This window comes from Acomys minous (genome assembly GCF_964271855.1).
Source record: "Acomys minous genome assembly, chromosome: 20".
NCBI classification, from domain to species: Eukaryota; Metazoa; Chordata; class Mammalia; order Rodentia; family Muridae; genus Acomys; species Acomys minous.
In genome coordinates, this window is record NC_140502.1 from 6,177,487 (window position 1) to 6,196,683 (window position 19,197).

General features: G+C 38.4%; 1 protein-coding gene across 1 annotated transcript; it reads left to right on the forward strand.

Moving 5' to 3' along the window:
- Positions 1-6,388: 6,388 nt before the first annotated feature.
- On the forward strand, positions 6,389-17,780 carry LOC311590752 (vomeronasal type-2 receptor 116-like; the record flags this gene model as incomplete). Its single annotated transcript, XM_084770020.1, has 6 exons — positions 6,389-6,597; positions 9,657-9,948; positions 10,308-11,114; positions 11,681-11,908; positions 13,645-13,768; positions 16,849-17,780. The coding sequence occupies 6 exons, from the start codon at positions 6,389-6,391 to the stop codon at positions 17,778-17,780; spliced, it is 2,592 nt and encodes an 863-aa protein (XP_084626146.1).
- Between the last annotated feature and the right edge of the window lie 1,417 nt (positions 17,781-19,197).

Consider the following 19,197-nt stretch of genomic DNA (forward strand, 5'->3'; position numbering starts at 1 on the left):
GTCCTTAATTTCTTGGATGTTTTGTGTCAGAAGTTTTCCAGATTTGGCATTTTCTTTAATGGTTGCTTCAAGATCTGTGATTTATCTTCTAGACCTGAGATTCGTTCTTCCATCTCTTGGATTCTGTTAGAAAAGCTCAGCACTGTGTCATTTGCCTTCTTCTCTGAGGTCTCACGTTCTCGTTTTTCTTCTGTCTGTGTGTTTATCATTGAATCCATTTTCATCTTCATATCTTGAACAGATTTTTTGATTTCTTTCATCTGATTTTTTGTATATTCCTGAGCTTCTTCCATTGTCGCTTTATAGGTCTTCAGATCTTGAACCGTTTTATTTATTTCTTTCCTCTGGTTGTTTACATTTTCCTGAAAATTTTCCAGTTCCACTCTATGTGCTTCTTTTATGTCTCGCACCTGCTTGGCTGCGTCTTCTTGCATCTGATTATGAATTTTATTTGTTTCCTCCATTATCATCCTCATTACCAAGGATTTGAGTTCATTTTCTTGTGTTTCCATTGTATTTGAGTTCTCTGGGTTGTTTTCTTTGGGATAGCTGGAAACTGGAGACGCCATGTTGTTTTGGGTTTTTTTTTTTTGCGTATGCTTTTACGCTGTCCTTTAGACATCTTGCTGTCTCTGTTTTTGTTGGGTAACTTCCAGAGTTGGGTGGAGGGAGTCTGATGATAGATTCACTTGTTTTCTCACGATTTCCGTAGGCTGGAAGCCCTGATACTTCACTGGTGTGGATGGCAGGAGGTTAGCCTTGTCGTTTTGGACTCTCACAGCCAGTGATCCTCAGCTCCCCTTTGCTGTGGGTCCTGCAATCATTCTGGGTCTCTGAATGAGCGTTGGATCAGGCCAAGATATCCACAGACTTTTGGGTCCCCTGCCAAGTCCAGCCAGGGATACTGGGCCCGAACTACGAGTCGAGCTCAGCTAGATTCTCAGGGCCTGAACCGTCTGCCACAGCAGGAGAACTGCAACTACACTGAGCAAGCGCCTAGGGTCGAACTGAGCGCTCTGCCCAGCCTGTGTCACAGCTGGAAAACTGCGGCTGCACTAAGCTGGTGCCTAGGGTGGAAGTGAGCGCTCAACCCAGCCTGCGTCACAGCAGGAGTGCTGCGGCTCTGCTGAGCAAGCACCTAGGTTGGAACTGAGCACTCAGCCCAGCTCGTGTCACAGCAGGAGAACTGCAACTGCGCTGAGCAAGCGCCTAAGTTGGAACTGAGCGCTCCGCCCAGCTTGTGTCACAGCAGGAAAACTGCGGCTGTGCTGAGCAAGTACCTAGGGTGGAAGTGAGTGCTCCACCCAGCCTGTGTCTCAGCAGGAGAACTGCAGCTGCGCTGAGGAAGCACCTAGGGTGGAACTGAGCACTCTGCCCAGCTTGTGTCACAGCAGGAAAACTTTGGCTGCGCTGAGCTGGTGCCTAGGGTGGAAGTGAGCACTCGGCTCAGCCTGTGTCATAGCAGGGGAGCTGAGCCTCAGGCAGAATTGCTTGCTGAGCTGAGCCAGTGTCTCCATGGCACAGCTCACTGAGCAAACCCAGGACTCTGGGGGCTGAACTGTCTGCCGAGTCCAGTTTGGGTCTCAAGGCACCACACGACCCAAATCCTGTCCAGACTCCCCTCTCCCGCAGCAACTCCCACCATCCACCACACCAATCGCCTCCACTGGAAGGCTCTGAGCTGCAAACCTCAGCCACCGCCGCTGGTGCCTCTGGTGCCACTGCTGCTGCTGGTGCCGCTGCTGCTGCTGGTGACACTGCTGTCTCTGCCGCTACTGCTCTGATCCGAGAAAATGCATGCTCCTCCCGTGTGCAGGGGCAAGCAGGTCCTCTGCACCCTGGTCCCTCCGAACCATGGAGCACTTCTGCTGCCGTGGTGTGGGGACCTTGGTCTTCCTGGCACAGAAATTTGTGCAATTCCCTGAATTGTTCACTGGGGCTTCCAAACACAGTCCACACTGCTCGCCGCCATCTTGGATCCCACAGTCTATATGTCTTATTCAGGTATAATAAGATAAGAATATGAGCATTCAAAAGTCATCGTTCACTTGTACTAAAGTCCATTTTCATATGGTTGTTCTTGTCAATCCCTTAGCATATGTAGTCCTTCTGTCTTCTGTTTTTCTCCAAAGTCTAAATGTATTACTTGTATCTGTTAGGTACTTTTGTCTTATGGTGTTTTTTAACTGCAAGGTTCCTCAGGTGAGTTTATTTCCAGATAACCTTTTTATTGGCATAAGTGGATTATTGATTATCACTATGTTGGAGGTAAATCTGTTGTTTCATATCTAATTTTGTTTCTTTTATGAAGCTGCGTGCAGTTCTGTTTGGTACATGTACTCTTAGGTTTGCAATTTCTTGTTGGTGGAATTTACTTGGTAAATAGGAAGAGTCTCCCCTTCAATCTACTGACAACTTTTGGCTTGAAGTATATTTTGTTAGCCATCAGAATACCTATGCACATGGTAAATATCTGGTTCTATATTCTTGGAATCCACTTGAAGCTAATCCCACAAGCAAGTGTCTATGTTTGATGTTGATGGGAGCTTGTTAGAGTTAGGAAACACATGAATCATCTTTCTTATTCAATGTGGTACTCTGTGTGTTCCCATTGAGAAATTGAGACAAGTAATGTAGTGATTATTGAAAGATTTATATTGATTCCTGCCATTTTCCAGATTTCATGCTGTTTTCTTGAATATATCTTGATATACAAACACTGTACTTGCAATGTTTATTAGTACCTGTGGCATCTTAGATGTGTTTATTCTCCTCTTCAGATTGAAGTAATTCTATTTTTCTCTGTAGAACTATTTTTGCACACATAAACTCTTTTAATATATTTTTCGATAAAATTTTATTCTGCCTTCAGTTTTAACACATACCTTTTCTGACCCTTACAGCCTAAAATATGTTATGATGATTCAGAGGTTAGAGTACATATTTGTCTTTCCTTGAGAGCTTAAAGTTTCTGTCAAGCAGTCACCTGTTATAGTAATTGGCTTGGTCTTTTAAGTTACTTGATATTTCTCAAGCCAAATTTCAATATATTTTAAAATCTTAGAGTCTCAAATATTTTAACTGTAATAGTGCATGGAGAATTTCTTTTCTTGTGAGAGACTAAAATTTCCCACTTAGTCTTTTATCCTCAGTTGTCAATGCTGTTAGTGTGGCCTTAGGCTAAGGGTTGTATTTGCTTTATTGCATTTTCCTTTCCACTATTGTTACAGTTTGGGTTTTCTTAAAAAATTCAAACTCTATTTTCATGTCCTGGAGAGATTTCCCTATTGAATTTTCTTTATAGTTGTTTTCTTCAAGTACTTTGACCAAATTTATAGTCATTGTTTTGACTTCTTTGTTTTTAATGTCTTGCATGTCATTTCCTAGGGGTTCACTCCCATGGGATTTGAAATTTTGGAGAAGACATGTTACCTGGGTTTTTCATGTATTTAAAATTATGTTTTAATTAGTAGAAAGATTTCTGCGTTGGTACTTTCCCATTGCCAGCTGGTTTGCTGGAAACATTTTTCCTCAAATCACCTTTGAAATTTCACCAGAAGTATTCAGTGTTCAGAATGGGGCAATATGCTTTTACTATTTTTATGTGTATTTGTGTTTTCCCACATGTATGGCTGTACACAACATGAATGCCTGTTATCTGAAGAGGCCAGAAATAGCATGGGATTCCATGGAATTGTACTTATAATAAGTTGTGAGCCACTTGCAAGTGCTGTGAATATATCCGAAGTCTTTTGGAAGAGCAGCCAGTGACTTTAAATGATCAAATCAGCTCTCCAGCAATAATGTTGGTGCCTTGACTTACTCTGTGTAATATTTGAAAATACACCTTTGACTCAGGCCTTATTATGGCTACCACAGAGGGCTTCTAACAGTTAGGTAAAATAATTCCCAATGAGTTTCTTTTTTTTTTTTGACTTAAGTAAACATTTATTCTTCAACAATTTGATATCATCCATAAGAATAATTATAGCCTGTATAACATTGCATTATATAGGCATGCCAAAACAACTTATTTTAATATATGATTTAATTTAATCTTCTGTACAATTTCCCTGCGTTGCCACAGTGGATTACCACAAATTTGGTGACTTATGGCCGTGTGGAGTGGTACTGCCTTTCAATATGTATAAGGAAACTTAAGGATGTTAGTAAGGCATCTTGCAGGTGTATGTGACCTTGGGTCATTTGTGATGCCTGCAGATCGCTCGGTTCTGCCAGTTATCATTGCTGCATGGTCTGTGGTTGCACAAGTTTTGAGTGAGACCCAGAGTAATACAGGTTGAAAGGAAGGGTAAATTTAAAATTTTAACTTTACTTTCATAACTCTGAAACTGTGAGAGTGAAAGTAATTAGAGTTTTAATATAGTCTGCTGTCCTAGTAACAGAAGAGGCCAGAGGACTCAGGGCTACTCAGTTACACCTTAAAAGCAGGGACAAACCCATTTTCACATTACTGTCCATCTGTTTACTAACTAAATTATTTTTCTTCCATGTTCATCCTTATGTTCTTCTGAGAACCTTGCTTTCTGTCTCTTATGTTTTTCCTGCATTATGATATCCAGGAACAGAAATAGATTACATTTTCAGAATCACTCACTTCAGACATTGTAACAATTATTTTTTTTGTCAGAAAAAGTCAAGAACAGCAATATTTAATAAATGCCCAGTCCGCTTACTTGGACATTCCCCAATAGCACGTGCGTAAATCCCATGGTTAATCTGATTCAAAGAATCCTCTGGAGGAATTTTTCAACTAATTTCCTCTTCTGCAGATTTAGTACTTTTTGTCTAAGGTAGGAGCAGCGTTTAGTTGATTGACATGGAGATTTTCCATATTTCCAACAATTGCACTGAACTGTGAATTACTGAGAAGCAGGTTTCACTCTAACTTTTCATTGCCTACTGTCTTATAATAGCAGGATCTGTCTATGATGAGCTCTTTTCATCTTGTTAATCTGAAGAAAATAAAAGTCCCACCAATCTATAGTCTGACCTCTTAACACATCTTTTTTGAACTTATATATTCATGATTTTATTAAACTGAATAATAACAAAATAATTTTAACAATAAAAGTAATATTTTGAATAATGTAAAATATACATGGAAACTGAATTGTATTTTCCAGTATTTCATAGAATAAAATGTTCTGGCTGAAAATATTCAATGATACACATTTTATACTATCAGTAACATGGTATAATGTTGCTACAAGGACTCAGTAATGACTTAATGGATATACACTGGACGACCATTGATGTCACAAAATAAAGATATACCAACCCAGACTGACTCAAGATTCTCACCAATTCTTAACACATCTTATCATTGATACTTTTTGTTGTTCTTTCATCTGATTTTTGTTCAGTCTACTCACCCATCCTTTCTTAGTGGAGTCTATTACTTTAGCAGGCATCCTTTCATTACCATAACACAATACACAGTCCCTTCATTTCCCTAAACTCCTGGTGGCTAGGAAGCAGATCCTTGCTCAGGATAACTCCTTTCAATATATTAGGTGAAAGGACAGCTCTTGATTCAGGGATGGATCATAAAGGCATGTCTACACAAAAACTCACACAGGATAAAAGAAAGGAGAAGATGTTGAGAAGTTTAAATCTTAGACTATAAAGCAAGGAACTGATATTTGCTCTGAAATTAAGTCTTGAGGAGCATCAGGACTGCTGGCTTTTTAAAACTGGGAAATAAAGTGATTCTATTGGGTGACGACATCATAATGTTTTGCAGATACAGATTTATGTATCATATAAAAATCCAGAAACACTCAGAGTCAGTAGGAAGAGTTGATTCCACCAGTTGACTTGGTTTGTAAAAGCATGGCCCACCTTATTTTTCCTGTGTGTGCACGGCATGGGTACTTTCTGCCCTTCTCCCAATTCACCTACAGTGGCCACCGCTGAAGTAGAATGTTTTCATCAGCCAAAGTTGTGAAAAGTTTCTTACTTGAAACTTGGCCATAATTGCCCAACCAGAATGTTGGTCCCTGAGCTCTTGTTGTCCATCTTCTTTGCTGAAATAATGGTGTCTGTGCCTGGAGAATAAGATTCAAAACATATTTTCCAACTTGTTTTTAAGCAGAACCCAGGGCCTCAGATGCAGAGCCTAAGGGAACAAAGAGTTTCAGAACTCTCCATGGAAGTGGAGGAAGTGCCAGGAAGAACTTGGGGTGATTATCATAACTGCTGCACTCATCAACAAAGTTGAGGCACACACATGTTCACAAGCACTTGGGCTGAATATATTCCTGGTGGGCATTGTTAGATCTGTATCTACCCAAACAAACACAGTTTTATAAAGATAACTGTAACACAGCATACGCATGGCTGGGCATGTACTTGTGTTGATAGGATGTTCTGGATTTTGACCTTTGGTCTCCTATATGTTTCCAATTTTGTTGGTGCCTTTACTGACAATGACTGCTATGTAACAGTCAAGGATGGATTTTCCCATGAAGGAGATGTGACAGTTGGTGCATTTTTCCCTCTTCATACTTACTACACAAGAAAAAACATTCCTGTTATAAAGGAAAAACAGTATTACCAGGATGTTCTTATACAGTAAGTACAATTATTCCTTGTAATGGTTTAGATTTCCTGTAAATACAATGATTTAAGAATTAAAACTGTTTTCCACAATCACTTTCCATTCTCAAGTATAGTCAGGTATATTATCAAATGTGTCCTCTCTCAAAGGAAAAGTGATCATATTCATGTTATTCATTTTGCTTTCTATACATGTTATTAGAACAACGTGATCTTCATTTTTCATGCTTGTAATGCCGGATTATTTGAATATTTTCATGTTATTATTTCAGAGCATGGATAAACTAGTGGTACTTCTGGGGCTTTCTTCAAGTCCAATGTGATCTTGTCAGAAGACAGGATGCCCCTGAATCAAAAGTCTCCTAAGTGCCCAGAATGGTGCTAAAGTGAAGAATAGTAGCTATGTTACATACAGCTGATTTCACAAGAGGCCTATCACCATTAAATTTTGGGGACACATTCTTCTTTACACATATATTTTTCTATCTCATTTATTTGCATCTTAGTATTCCTTTGCTAATCCTTGTGCATTGTGTTTCCTTGTGTATATAGATGCGCACATTAATATGCCTTTTATATGAGAATGGACCCTTAAGACTTATTTTAGATTCCGTGAAATATGCAAATTTAAGGAATAACATCAGAAAATTATTAATTCCGTAGAAAAGAACATTAATAACAAATGTTCAAGTGTGTCTCTTTATAGAGGAAATAAAGTGTGCTGTTCCAATACAGACATCCCATATCTCTAGGGATAAATTAAAAACTCCCAGAGATAAAGCAATAGGACTTGGAAATATATTGACACATGAAAAATTGGTATAAAGATAGTAGTAAAATATAGGTATAAAGGTGAATTGTAGTCTGAGTGACATAACTGTGTATTTGTTAAAACTTTGGTGGGGTGTAAAGTGAAAATTCAGGAATGGCGGTGAAGAAATATGTTCCAATGTAAAAGAAAATCAGATATTTGATGGTGATGACACATTTAAACTAATTGTTAGACTAAATACTATTTTGAAACTAACATAGTGTAGATGCCCCCAAATCCAAAATTTTATATGTAAATGCAATAATCTGTAATTCAGTGCAGTAACTCAAGGCAGATTGTTTCTTGAGGATCATATTTTCTTTCAATAAGATCACAAATTTGTCACATAGGCCTAGCAGAGTGGGGACTTTGGATGCTGGGTGGAGCCCCTTTTAGTTCATCATAGCCGATGTGTCAGTTACTCTCCTTTTCCTTGCTCTTTACTCTCAGCAGCTCAGGCAACGGTGTACATCTGTATTTTCTCTATATCAAGCAAGAAGCCCATGTGTGAAAAGATCACATTTTCAGTTTCCCATGAGCGATGACTGTCTTTCTTGTCTTTGATGAATGAAAGGATTGTATTCTATAAGTATTATTCAACATTTTATGTAGCCAAAAATAAAATCTAAGTAGTTCATGAAAGGAAAAAATGTTTTTACTATGACAGATTAACAATCTCTCAATCCCAAACATTATTCTGAACATACACAAACAAATTTGTGCTATATTTTTTTTTTGGAATAAAAATACATTACCTCTCAACTTAATATTTTGGCCCTGTTTGAGTTCCTGTACTTACTTCTTTCAGTGATGGATCTCCTCATTTTTTTCCCCCATGGTATTTCATCACAGCAATTGTAACCATAATAAAAACTCCAAATAAAACTCTTCCCAAGTTCCCTCACTATGGCAAACATCTCCTTTCAGAACTACGAGTTGTAGACAGGAAATATAAGGCATGCAGCTGAGTAACAGCTTGATGTCTCCATGTTTTGTAATTTAAGTTTGTAGCATCCGGACTAATAGATTCTTACCACCAAGTTCTGCAGGATCCAACCTTGTCCCTTTCTGAAGTATATTCTAGAGAAAGAATATAAAAGATATATATGATATTTGACTTTCTTAATGTGACTCAGATGGTTATTCTATGTGTATACAAGTTCACAAATATGTACAGACTCAACTCAACGTCTGGTCAGTTTTGGAGCCTGGTGTTTTTGATTTAAGAATTCTTTGTTATAGATTTTTTAAATTTAAAATATTTGTATTGATAGTCTCTGCATTCCTGTTTTAGTTTTGTAGCCAGTCACACTGCTCCTAAATGTTGTGTTTTTCTTGATTTCACTCTGCTCAGTACAATTGCATCCTTACTTAATAGCTTTAAAATATGACATATGCAGCATCTATTGTTTTGTTTTCTTTCATGTGAAGTTTCTAGACAAATCCATTAAGAATAAGAGAAGCACAACGTCAGAGCATGCAAATTGAAAGCCTCAGTAGCATCTGGAAAAACGGGTATAGAGGAAGGAAGGAAACATTGCAATGTTCTTTTAGCCATAGTGCAAGCCAGATATGTCACACCACCAGTTACTCTATGGGAAAAAGTTTTAAAAAAGGAATATGAGAGCACAATGAATCAGAGATGCAAACAAGTAATGAGGAAAAAAACTCAACCCAAACCAAAATAAATAGCAATGTGCTTAAAAGTTCAGAACATAGCAGAAAAATTCTATATTTAAAGATTTCTATCCTTTTCATGTATGTATAATGTAGAATTAATTTCTTTCTCTATAGCTCTTTCCTAAATATAACTTCATTGTGGTTCAATAAAATCCTGAAAAAGTCTTTGTATGAAATATTTTTATATCCACCTGAAGAACAATTTAATGCATATAACTTTAGGGAAACTGTTTTCTGAACAGCACACTTGACACTCAAATGAAATGCGATTGTTTGTATAGGTGTCTTTTAGCATCCTACAGAGTGCATGTTCTTTCCTCACCATGTTATTATTAGACAGATGAAGAGTTGCCAACCAGCTGAGTGCAGGGGCGGAGACCGTAATACATTAGTGTTAATATTCTAGATCTTACCTGATCCTATCTACTTAAATTATTCATGCTAATTCAAGTCACTCATGAGATGATGTTAAGGTAATTATATTACAGGAACATTGGCATTTGAATTATAATAGCCATTTCACCAGATATTAAGGTTTATGTTCTTTGTCTTCCTCCTGTATACTTTTATGAAATCTGTGCAGGTATAAATTGAAGAACTACCGTTTTGTTCTGGCCTTGGTGTTTGCCATTGAGGAGGTCAACAGAAACCCTCATCTTCTACCCAACACAACTCTGGGCTTTGATCTCTACAATGCTACACCTTATGAAATGAGTACCCTTATTCCTCCCATTTATTGGCTTACCAGGACAAGGAAACCCATGTTTAATTACAACTGTGTAAGGAAGAGAATGTCACCTGCTGCACTCACAGGAACATCAATGACCATATCTGCACGGATAGGGAATCTGTTACAACTTTACAAAGTACCTCAGGTGAGGACTCGGGTGTGGAAAATAGGAATCAAGTATCCTTTATTTTTGGACAATATTGGCTGTCTTAAAATGTTAAATAGGGACAATTGTAGAAAACAACTATCAAAGGAAAGTCTGAAGTACTTGATGGATCCACATTTACAGTACTTGAAAGAGAAAGGAAGGAAAAGTAGATGAGACCAGCTAGTCACTGAAACTGAATACATGTCAGTAATTTCATTTTGGAAAATTCTATATTGTGTTTTATTTTTAAAATATGACAAAATATCTTAATCCTGACTGTTGACACTTGTTTATTCAGAACTGATATTGTGTTTGATGCCAATGCTCTTCCTCTGGTTTCCATTTTTTTCCTACAGCTCACTTTTGGGCCATTTGATCCTGCCTTAAACAACCCAGATCAGTTTAAATTCCTCTACCAGATGGCCCCCAAAGACACTTCTCTGCCACTTGCTATAGCTTCTTTGATGTTTCATTTCAACTGGTCCTGGGTTGGTGTAATCCTTCCAGATGACCACAGAGGGACTCTGTTTCTCTCAGGGTTGGGAGAAGCTATGGAGAGTAAGGACATCTGCATAGCCTTTTTGAAAATGATCCCTGGCACCTGGAATTCATTTTCCAGTGCAATATGGAATAATCTGGTGAATATTCAGGGATCAACGGCAAATGTAATAGTTATTTATGGGGACGTTGCTTCTTTACAAGGTTTAATGCGACACATTTTGCAACTGTTAGTGACATGGAAAGTCTGGATCTTGAACTTTGAGTGGGATGTTGATGAAGATTCTGATTATTTCATGATAGAGTCGTTTCATGGGAGTCTCATGTTTTCACACCACCATAAAGAGATGGTTGACTTCACAAATTTTGTTCAAACAGTTAATCCCTACAAATACCCAGAAGACATTTATCTTCCTAAGTTTTGGCATTTGTTCTTCAAGTGTTCATTTTCTGAGGTTGATTGTCAACTTTTGGAGAACTGCCAACCCAATGCTTCTTTGGAGTTACTGCCCAGACACCTTTTTGACACAACCATGAGTGAAGAGTGTTATAATATATATAATGCTGTGTATGCTGTGGCCTGCAGTCTCCATGAGATGAATCTTCAACAAGTAGAGATACAACCAAATTCTAAAGGAGAAGGAATGGAATTTTCCCCCTGGCAGGTAATATCTTTTCTTATGTATTGTAATATCAGCAATATGATATCTTATTATATAGCTTTTTATTCTCTAAGTCATTCATTTTGGGCATCATAGCTTTTAGAATCTCTTTCCAATAAGCAAGGATGTACTCTTCAGAACAGAGGCAGGAGCAGTAGATACTTAAGGGTAAATATGTTTCTGGGCACTACTGCAGGGTTATGGAGGATCACTTTAAAGTTAACATAACACTTCAGGACCCTCATGTTGAGAGTGGAAGGGCTAAATATATTCCAAATGTTTCTGAGATTCGTTAGTTTTCCAAGAATTTTGAATCAGCTGAATCCAGACAACTTGCGGTCTTGATGACTTAGCTGTGTTTATTTCCATGATTTATCTTGAATAGAATGTGATTTTCAAATTTTAATGCATTATAATCCAAGAATCTTTCCTTTAATCAGCCTCACGGATTCCTGTTTTAGAGAAGGTATTCGTTATAATGGGCTAAAAACATTAGATTCTTTGTATTATTTAAAAACGTTTTTATTACTCCCGTTGTACCTAAAACTCCGTTCCTACATCTCTTTCAGTTCCTTCCTTTCCTCAAGAAAACCCTAGTCAACAATCACATGAGAGGTCACATAGTAATGGACGAGAGGAGAAACTTAGATTCACAGTATGACATCCTCAACTTTTGGGATTTCCCAAAGGGTCTTGGATTAAATGTGAAAGTACGAACTTTTTCTCCAGGTTCTCCCCTTGGACAACAGCTCTCTTTATCTCAGCAGATGATTCAATGGCCTACAAGGTTTACAGAGGTATGTAGAGGCTTTCCGCTATACTTTGAATGTTCATAAAAACAAGGAACAATTTTCAGGATGTAATGATCTTTGGACACTCATTCAGTACCAGCCAATATTCAGCTACAGATAAATTCTTCACTCAAAACAGACAACACACACCATTAAGATCTTATTCTCTGGTTGATGAATGGAAAAATTTACTTTCACATTTTATTGATAATCACATATTTCTTTTGTTTTGTTTTAAAATTTTACTTAATTATTCACTTTATATCTCTATTGTAGCTGCTAATTCCTCTCTTTATTTCCTTCCCCTCTGTTCTTCCATCATCTCCCAATCTCCCTCCTCTGCCCCTCAGAAAAAGTAAATCACACCCTAGAGATCTGTTACAACACTTAGCAGGACTCTATCCATCCTCTTATGCAGTGTCCTAGTGAGAAAGCTGCATCACAGTGAAGTGATTGAAAGGCATCCAACTGAGAACTTATCAGATACAGCCCTGGTCCCATTTGTCGGGGACTCACATGGAGTCTAAGCTTCCTATGCGTATATAAGTATAGAAAGTTTAGGCCTAGTCCATGCCTTGTCCTTGGTTGTTCCTTCATTCTCCTTTAGCCCCTCTGGGTCCAGGTTATTTGTGGCCATTGGTCTTCTTGTAGAGTTCTTTTCCCTTCTGGACTGTTCAGTCTCACACCACTCTTTGACAATACTCCCTTTGCTCTGCCTAATGTTTGGCTGTGAGTCTTGGTTTCTTTTTCCGTCTATTGCTAGTCAGATCCTCTCAGTGTCAGCCTTGCTAGGTTTCTGTATGCAATCACAGAAGAGCATTGTCAATAGTGTCATGGGTTCTCTCTCTACCAAGGAGTGGTTCTTAGGTGGTCTAGGCATTACCCTGAACACATGCTTTTTATGCATTGAGTGTCTGTTATGTTATTGTCGCTGATACAAAACAATGATTTTTTTTATTTACAAATCCTAAGAAATGTCAGAGAAATGTAAGTTTAGATTTTTTATTTTGTCAGCCTCTAAAAAGTTAGGATGGCATGACAGATGTGTTTGTTTGTGTGTGTGTGTGTGTGTGTGTGTGTGTGTGTGTGTGTTATATTTGCTTTTCTAATTTGCGTAAATATTCAACAAAAGCCACGCACAGGTGAATAGGTTTGCCTGGCTGACACTGTGACCATGCTCTCTAAGATGGTAATAAAAACGTTTCAGGAGCCAGAGGAGGTGATGATGTCATGTTCATAGAGCAGAATCAGAGGTCAAAGAAATGTGTTTGTTTACCATCTATCTACTTTCCATTATTTCTGTGAGAGCAAACAATGAAAAACTGAATCCATTTTGTGATTTTTCTCTTCTTATAAATGTTTCTATATGCCCAATGATTTATTTCCGTGATGAATCCAAGACCTGTGAAGTAGTCAATCAACATTCTTAACTTCATTAATATAAAAGCTCTGCCTGGTTCCCAGTAAGTATGGAGACAGATTGAATTTGAAGTCATACATTGATGTTCTAGAACACTAGTTTAGCCACCTATTTTTAACAGTGGCTTCAAGTATTGAACTAATATTTAAACATGTGTGTTATGTAAGCCCCAAAGCTGCTAAAATTAGCAATACCAAAAAATTATTTTACTTGTAAGTGTAAGCATTTCCAAACCTACATTCAATTATACTCAGAATTACTCCATTTACTCAGATTTTTCACAAAAGTCCAAACACTTGTTAACAGCTTTCATTTCTCTTAGATTCCTCAGTCGGTGTGCAGTGAGAGCTGTAGGGTTGGGTTCCGGAAAACTGCCCAGGAAGGCAAGGCTGCCTGCTGCTTTGATTGCACTCCTTGTGCAGACAACGAGATTTCCAATGAGACAGGTAATTACAGGAATACTGACAACTTTCTAACCCATCTACAGGAGTCAGTGATAGCTAAGAAAATGGAATGAGACTGGAAAGAATTAGGATTTACTGTGTTGTTGCATTGCAGCCATTGATCCCTGAAGAGATCCACCTTATCCATGAATGACAGACTGCTTCATTTCACCATGAGCACAGTATGTTGAGCACCATTTTTTTTTGTATTTTCAAAGCATGCTCGTCACATGTAGGATTCACTTAAAGTTTGGAATTCTCACATCTTGTTCATGATTTCTCCCAATCAATGATTTTCTTTCTTTCTTTCTTTCTTTCTTTCTTTCTTTCTTTCTTTCTTTCTCTCTCTTTCTTTCTTTGTTTAATACAGCATTTGATTGGAGAGTTTGTTTGATATCTTCAGTACATGTATTTTATATCTTTCCTGATTAACTTTCTTTTGTTTACCAGAAAATATATTATTCAAGAATATAATTTGTTCTTTTTAAGTCTTTCCCTTTTTTGTTTTTGTTTTTCTAAAATTCATTTATTTATTAATTCATTCATATTTGATCTCAATTGTTATCCCTTCCCTTCTATCCTCCCATTCCTCCCTCCATCCAGCTTTCACCTTACTCCCCTCCCCTATGACTGTGACTGAGGGGGACCTTCTCCCTCTGTATATGCTCAAAGCTTATAAAGTCTTTTCTTGGTAGCCTGCTATCCTTCTCCTGAGTGCCATCGGTCCTCCCCATCAAGGGGACCTGGTCAAATGCGGGGCCCCAGAGTTCGTGTGGTTTTCAGTCCCAACTCTCCACTCATCTTAGAGAGTGACCTGTCCTTTGGCTAGATTTGGGGAGAGGTTCCATATTTACTGCACGTATTGTCCTTGGTTGGTTCCATATCTGTGCAGAACCCCTGGGTCCAGATCTGCCCACCATAATGTTCTACTTGTAGGTTTCTAGGACCCCCTGGTCCTTCTATTTCCCCATTCTCCCAAACTTCTCTCACCTAGAGTCCCATAAGTATGTCCTCACTTCTATCCCACTTTACTGGTAGGTTCAGACTTTCATGGGACATGTCCCTTGGACTAGTGTCTAGTTTAAGTGAGTATATATCATTTGAGTCTTTCAGTTTGTGGGTGAACTCACTCATTATGATCATTTCTAGTTCAATCTATTTGTCCACAATTTTTGGGAATTCCTTGTTTTTTTATTAATTTTTTTATTTTTTATTGAAAAATAAAATCGTGTTACATCTCATTTGCTATCCCATTCCATACATCCTCCCATTCCTCTCTCCCTCTCACTTTCACCCCATTCCCCTTCCCTATGACTGTGACTGAGGGGGACCTCATCCCCCTGAATGTGATGCTAGGGTATCAAGTCTCTTCTTGGTAGTCTGTTATTCTTCTCCTGAGTGCCATCAGGCCTCCCCATGAAGGGTACAATGGCAAATATGGGGCACCAGAGATAATGTGAAAGACAGTCCCCATCTCTTCTTAACTGTGGAAATTGTCCTGTCCATTGGTTAGATCGGGGTAGGGGTTTGATGATGACTGCACATATTGTCCTTGGTTGGTGCCATAGATTGAGCAGAACCCCTGGGCCCAAGTCCACCCATCATAGTGTTCTTTTTGTAGGTTTCTAGGACCCCCTGGTTCCATCTATTTCCCTATCTCCTATATTTCTCTCACTTAGAGTCCCAATAGGATGGTCTTACCTCCATCCCATTTTCCTTGTAATTGAAGACTTTCATGAGACACTTCCCTTGGGATAGTGTCCAGTTATAAGTGAGTATATACCATTTGACTCTTTCTGCTTCTGGGTTGACTCATTATGATCATTCCTAGTTCAATCCATTTGTCCACAAATTTCGAGTATTCCTTGTTTTCAATAGCTGGGTAGTATTCCACAATGTAAATGTACCACAGTTTCTTTATTCATTCTTCTATTGAGGGACACATAGGCTGTTTCCATGTTCTGGCTCTTATGAATAAGGCCGCTATGAACATGGTTGAGCATATGTCCTTGTTGTGTGCTGGAGCATCCTCTGGGTATCTTCCGAGGAATGGAATAGCTGGGTCTTGAGGATACCCTATTTCCTATTTTCTGAGATATCATCAGATAGATTTCCAAAGTGGTTGTACTAGTTTGCATTCCCACCAGCAATGAAGGAGTGTCCCTCTTTCTCCACATCCTCACCCGCATATGGTATCACTTGAATTTGTGATCTTAGCCCTTCTGATGGGTGTAAGATGGTATCTCAGACTCAATTTGATTTCCATTTTTCAGTTGACTAAAGACGTTGTCTCTCCTTTTTTTTTGAACACAGAATTTTATCACACTATATAATCGGAATCAATTTTCCCCTCCCTCTGTCTCCCTAATCCTCCCCACATCCTCTCTGACCCATATCGACTCCTTATCTATCTCTCATTAGAAAATAACAGGAAAACAGGCCCAAGAAGCAAATGTTAAGAGTTGAACATTTGGGTATTCTTTTTTATTACCTAGAAATATTTCAAGAATTCTCTCCCTATAAGTTAAAACATGGTATATCTATATGTACCAATAAACTATGAGTGAATGACTTAAAATTCAAAGATATAATGGCATTTATTATTTCAATATCATTCATAGTATGAACCAAAATAGTGTACACAAAGGAGTTTATGGAAATAAGGAAATATGTGATCCTATGCATAGAACACCATATACGAAATGAGTTTCAAATATTATTGTCTATATTGTAATACATACACAAATATATATGTACAGAATCTCATGATTTTAAAAAGGTAATGTTTGAGTGAAGTCATGTTTTTACTGTATTATCCTGTAAATTTATGATTTATAAATTAGATGCAAATTCAGGGGAAGGATCCAAAGATAAGGAAAAAAACATTGGGTTGCTTCCATTTTTGTTAACATAGATAATGAAGGCTGCATAGATTTGAAATTATTCACAGACTGTTAAAATTTTCAGAAACAATAAAAGAAAGGCGAGTCAAAAAGTATTTCAATAAGCTAAGGCTGTGTAACAACTTATAGCGAAGGACAAATCCTGAGGATTGATTCACAGTCACCTTCCTTTCTGAACAGATATGGATCAGTGTGTCAAGTGTCCAGAAAGTCACTATGCAAACTTGGAGAAGAACCACTGCCTCCAGAAATCTGTGAGCTTTTTGGCCTTTGATGACCCCTTAGGTATGGCTCTCACCATGACAGCACTGTGTTTCTCTGTACTCACAGCTATGGTTCTTGCAGTCTTTGTAAAGCACAGAGACACACCCATTGTCAAGGCCAATAATCGGGCTCTCAGCTACACCCTGTTATTGACACTCATTGTCTGTTTCCTCAGTTCTTTGCTCTTCATTGGAAAGCCCAACACAGGCTCGTGCATCCTGCAGGAGACAGCATTTGGAATTTTGTTCACTGTGGCTCTCTCCACAGTGTTGGCTAAAGCTATTACAGTGGTTATTGCATTCAGGGTCACTGTTCCAGCTAGAATGGTGAGGTGGCTAATGGTATCAAGGGCCCCTAATTTTATCATTCCTGTGTGCACTCTGATTGAACTTGTTCTCTGTGGGATCTGGCTGCTTACCTCTCCACCCTTCATTGATCAAGATGCTCATGCTGAACATGGCCACATCATCCTTCTGTGCAACAAGGGTTCAGCAGTCGCCTTCCACTCTGTCCTGGGGTACCTGTGCTTCTTGGCACTTGGGAGCTACACCATGGCCTTCCTGTCCAGAAATTTGCCCAACACATTTAATGAAGCCAAGTTTCTGTCATTCAGTATGCAGGTATTCTTCTGTGTCTGGGTCACCTTCCTCCCTGTCTACCACAGCACGAAGGGGAAGGTCATGGTGGCTATGGAAGTTTTCTCTATCTTGGCTTCCAGTTCAGCACTCCTTGGCTTGATTTTTGTCCCCAAATGCTACATCATTTTGTTAAGGCCAGAGAAGAACTCCTGTGTTGACATCAGGCATAAAATCCACTCGAGAAGAAATAGTCATTTACACTTTAGTTAAAATTAATATTAATCTACGTTAGTAAATTAAAGACAATGGTTGAAACCAGTGCCACATCAGTCTAATATGTCTTATTCAGGTATAATCAGACAGAGTATGAGCGTTCATAAGTCCTCATTTAATTGTACTAAAGTCCCTTTGCCATGGAACCATGACTGATTTCATATTTAAAACCCATGTTATACTTTCCTCTGTAATAGAATTTCACTATGTATATGTTGTTAGCCTTCAGCCCCTTAAGTATAACAGTGTGGAATAAACTCATGGATCTTGGTCTTTCCCTGCCCACAAAGTGCTGGTATTTAAAATGTATCATCATGTTTAGACATGTTGTATTTATGTGATCATTCATTGATTAAAACACATTATATTTCATATAAATTACTTTGTTTAATTTTGAACATCAGAAGATTCTGTTATGTTCTACTGTGCAAATTGAAAATTATGGCAGCAGATTGTTTCTCAGACATCAGTTTTAAAGTCTCTTGGTTTTCAGTGATTTTGAGAAGAAATTTCATGATACCAAAAGAATGTAGGATCTCCTATTTTCAAATTTCATTCGTTTGTTACATGCAGAAAACAATGAAGTCTCTTACTTTTTAGTTCTACAGTGGATGCCTGATTTGTAACTAGCGTTTTTTTTGATAGACAGATCTCAGAAATGGGATGTGAGTATTCAGGGTGTTTATGCTTTGTTATGAGCACAATGCATTGAAATAGAAGCAAACAGTGTGAACAAAAGATGTCATGGAAGATTGAATTACTAAAATACTACAGAAGATTTATGTTGAGGTTTTGTTCATCATTGTAATAAACTAAATTTACTTATTTTTGTTTTCTATGCTTTTATTGAATATCTATGATTTACATGTCATGTACCAAAATTTCTCTTTTTTCACCATCCCCTCATAACAGCCCTCTGCCCTGGACACATCTCTCCAGTAAAATAAAGCAAACAAACAAATATCTTATCACAGAAGCTCTAGTTCACCATGCAGTATAGCCTTTTGTCCACATATGTTTACTTTGAACTGATCATTGCTATGAATATTGGGTCTGATTGGAGTCCTATACTATCATCACCGGATCCTCACTGAGATTGCTATTGCATATCCCCTTGTTGTATTGTCAAGGTGATTCTTAATCTGTGAATCTGCCGGTCCGGCCTCTTTATGTGTTCCAGAAGGTTATCCATGGCGTGAATGTTGTGGTGAGGATGACTTAGAGGGCTGGAGCAGGGTCTGATCCCTCGTCCTAAGGACCTGTCCTGCTCTCCTGCTCCTGTATCCACAGGGCAGGGACAGCTCACCTGCTCCCATGTCATCAGGAGAGGGATTGGTGTTGTCATGGCAGGGCTGGCTCTCCTGTTTCCAAGTCCTCAGGGCATGTCCCACTTTCCCAATCTGGTGTCACCATG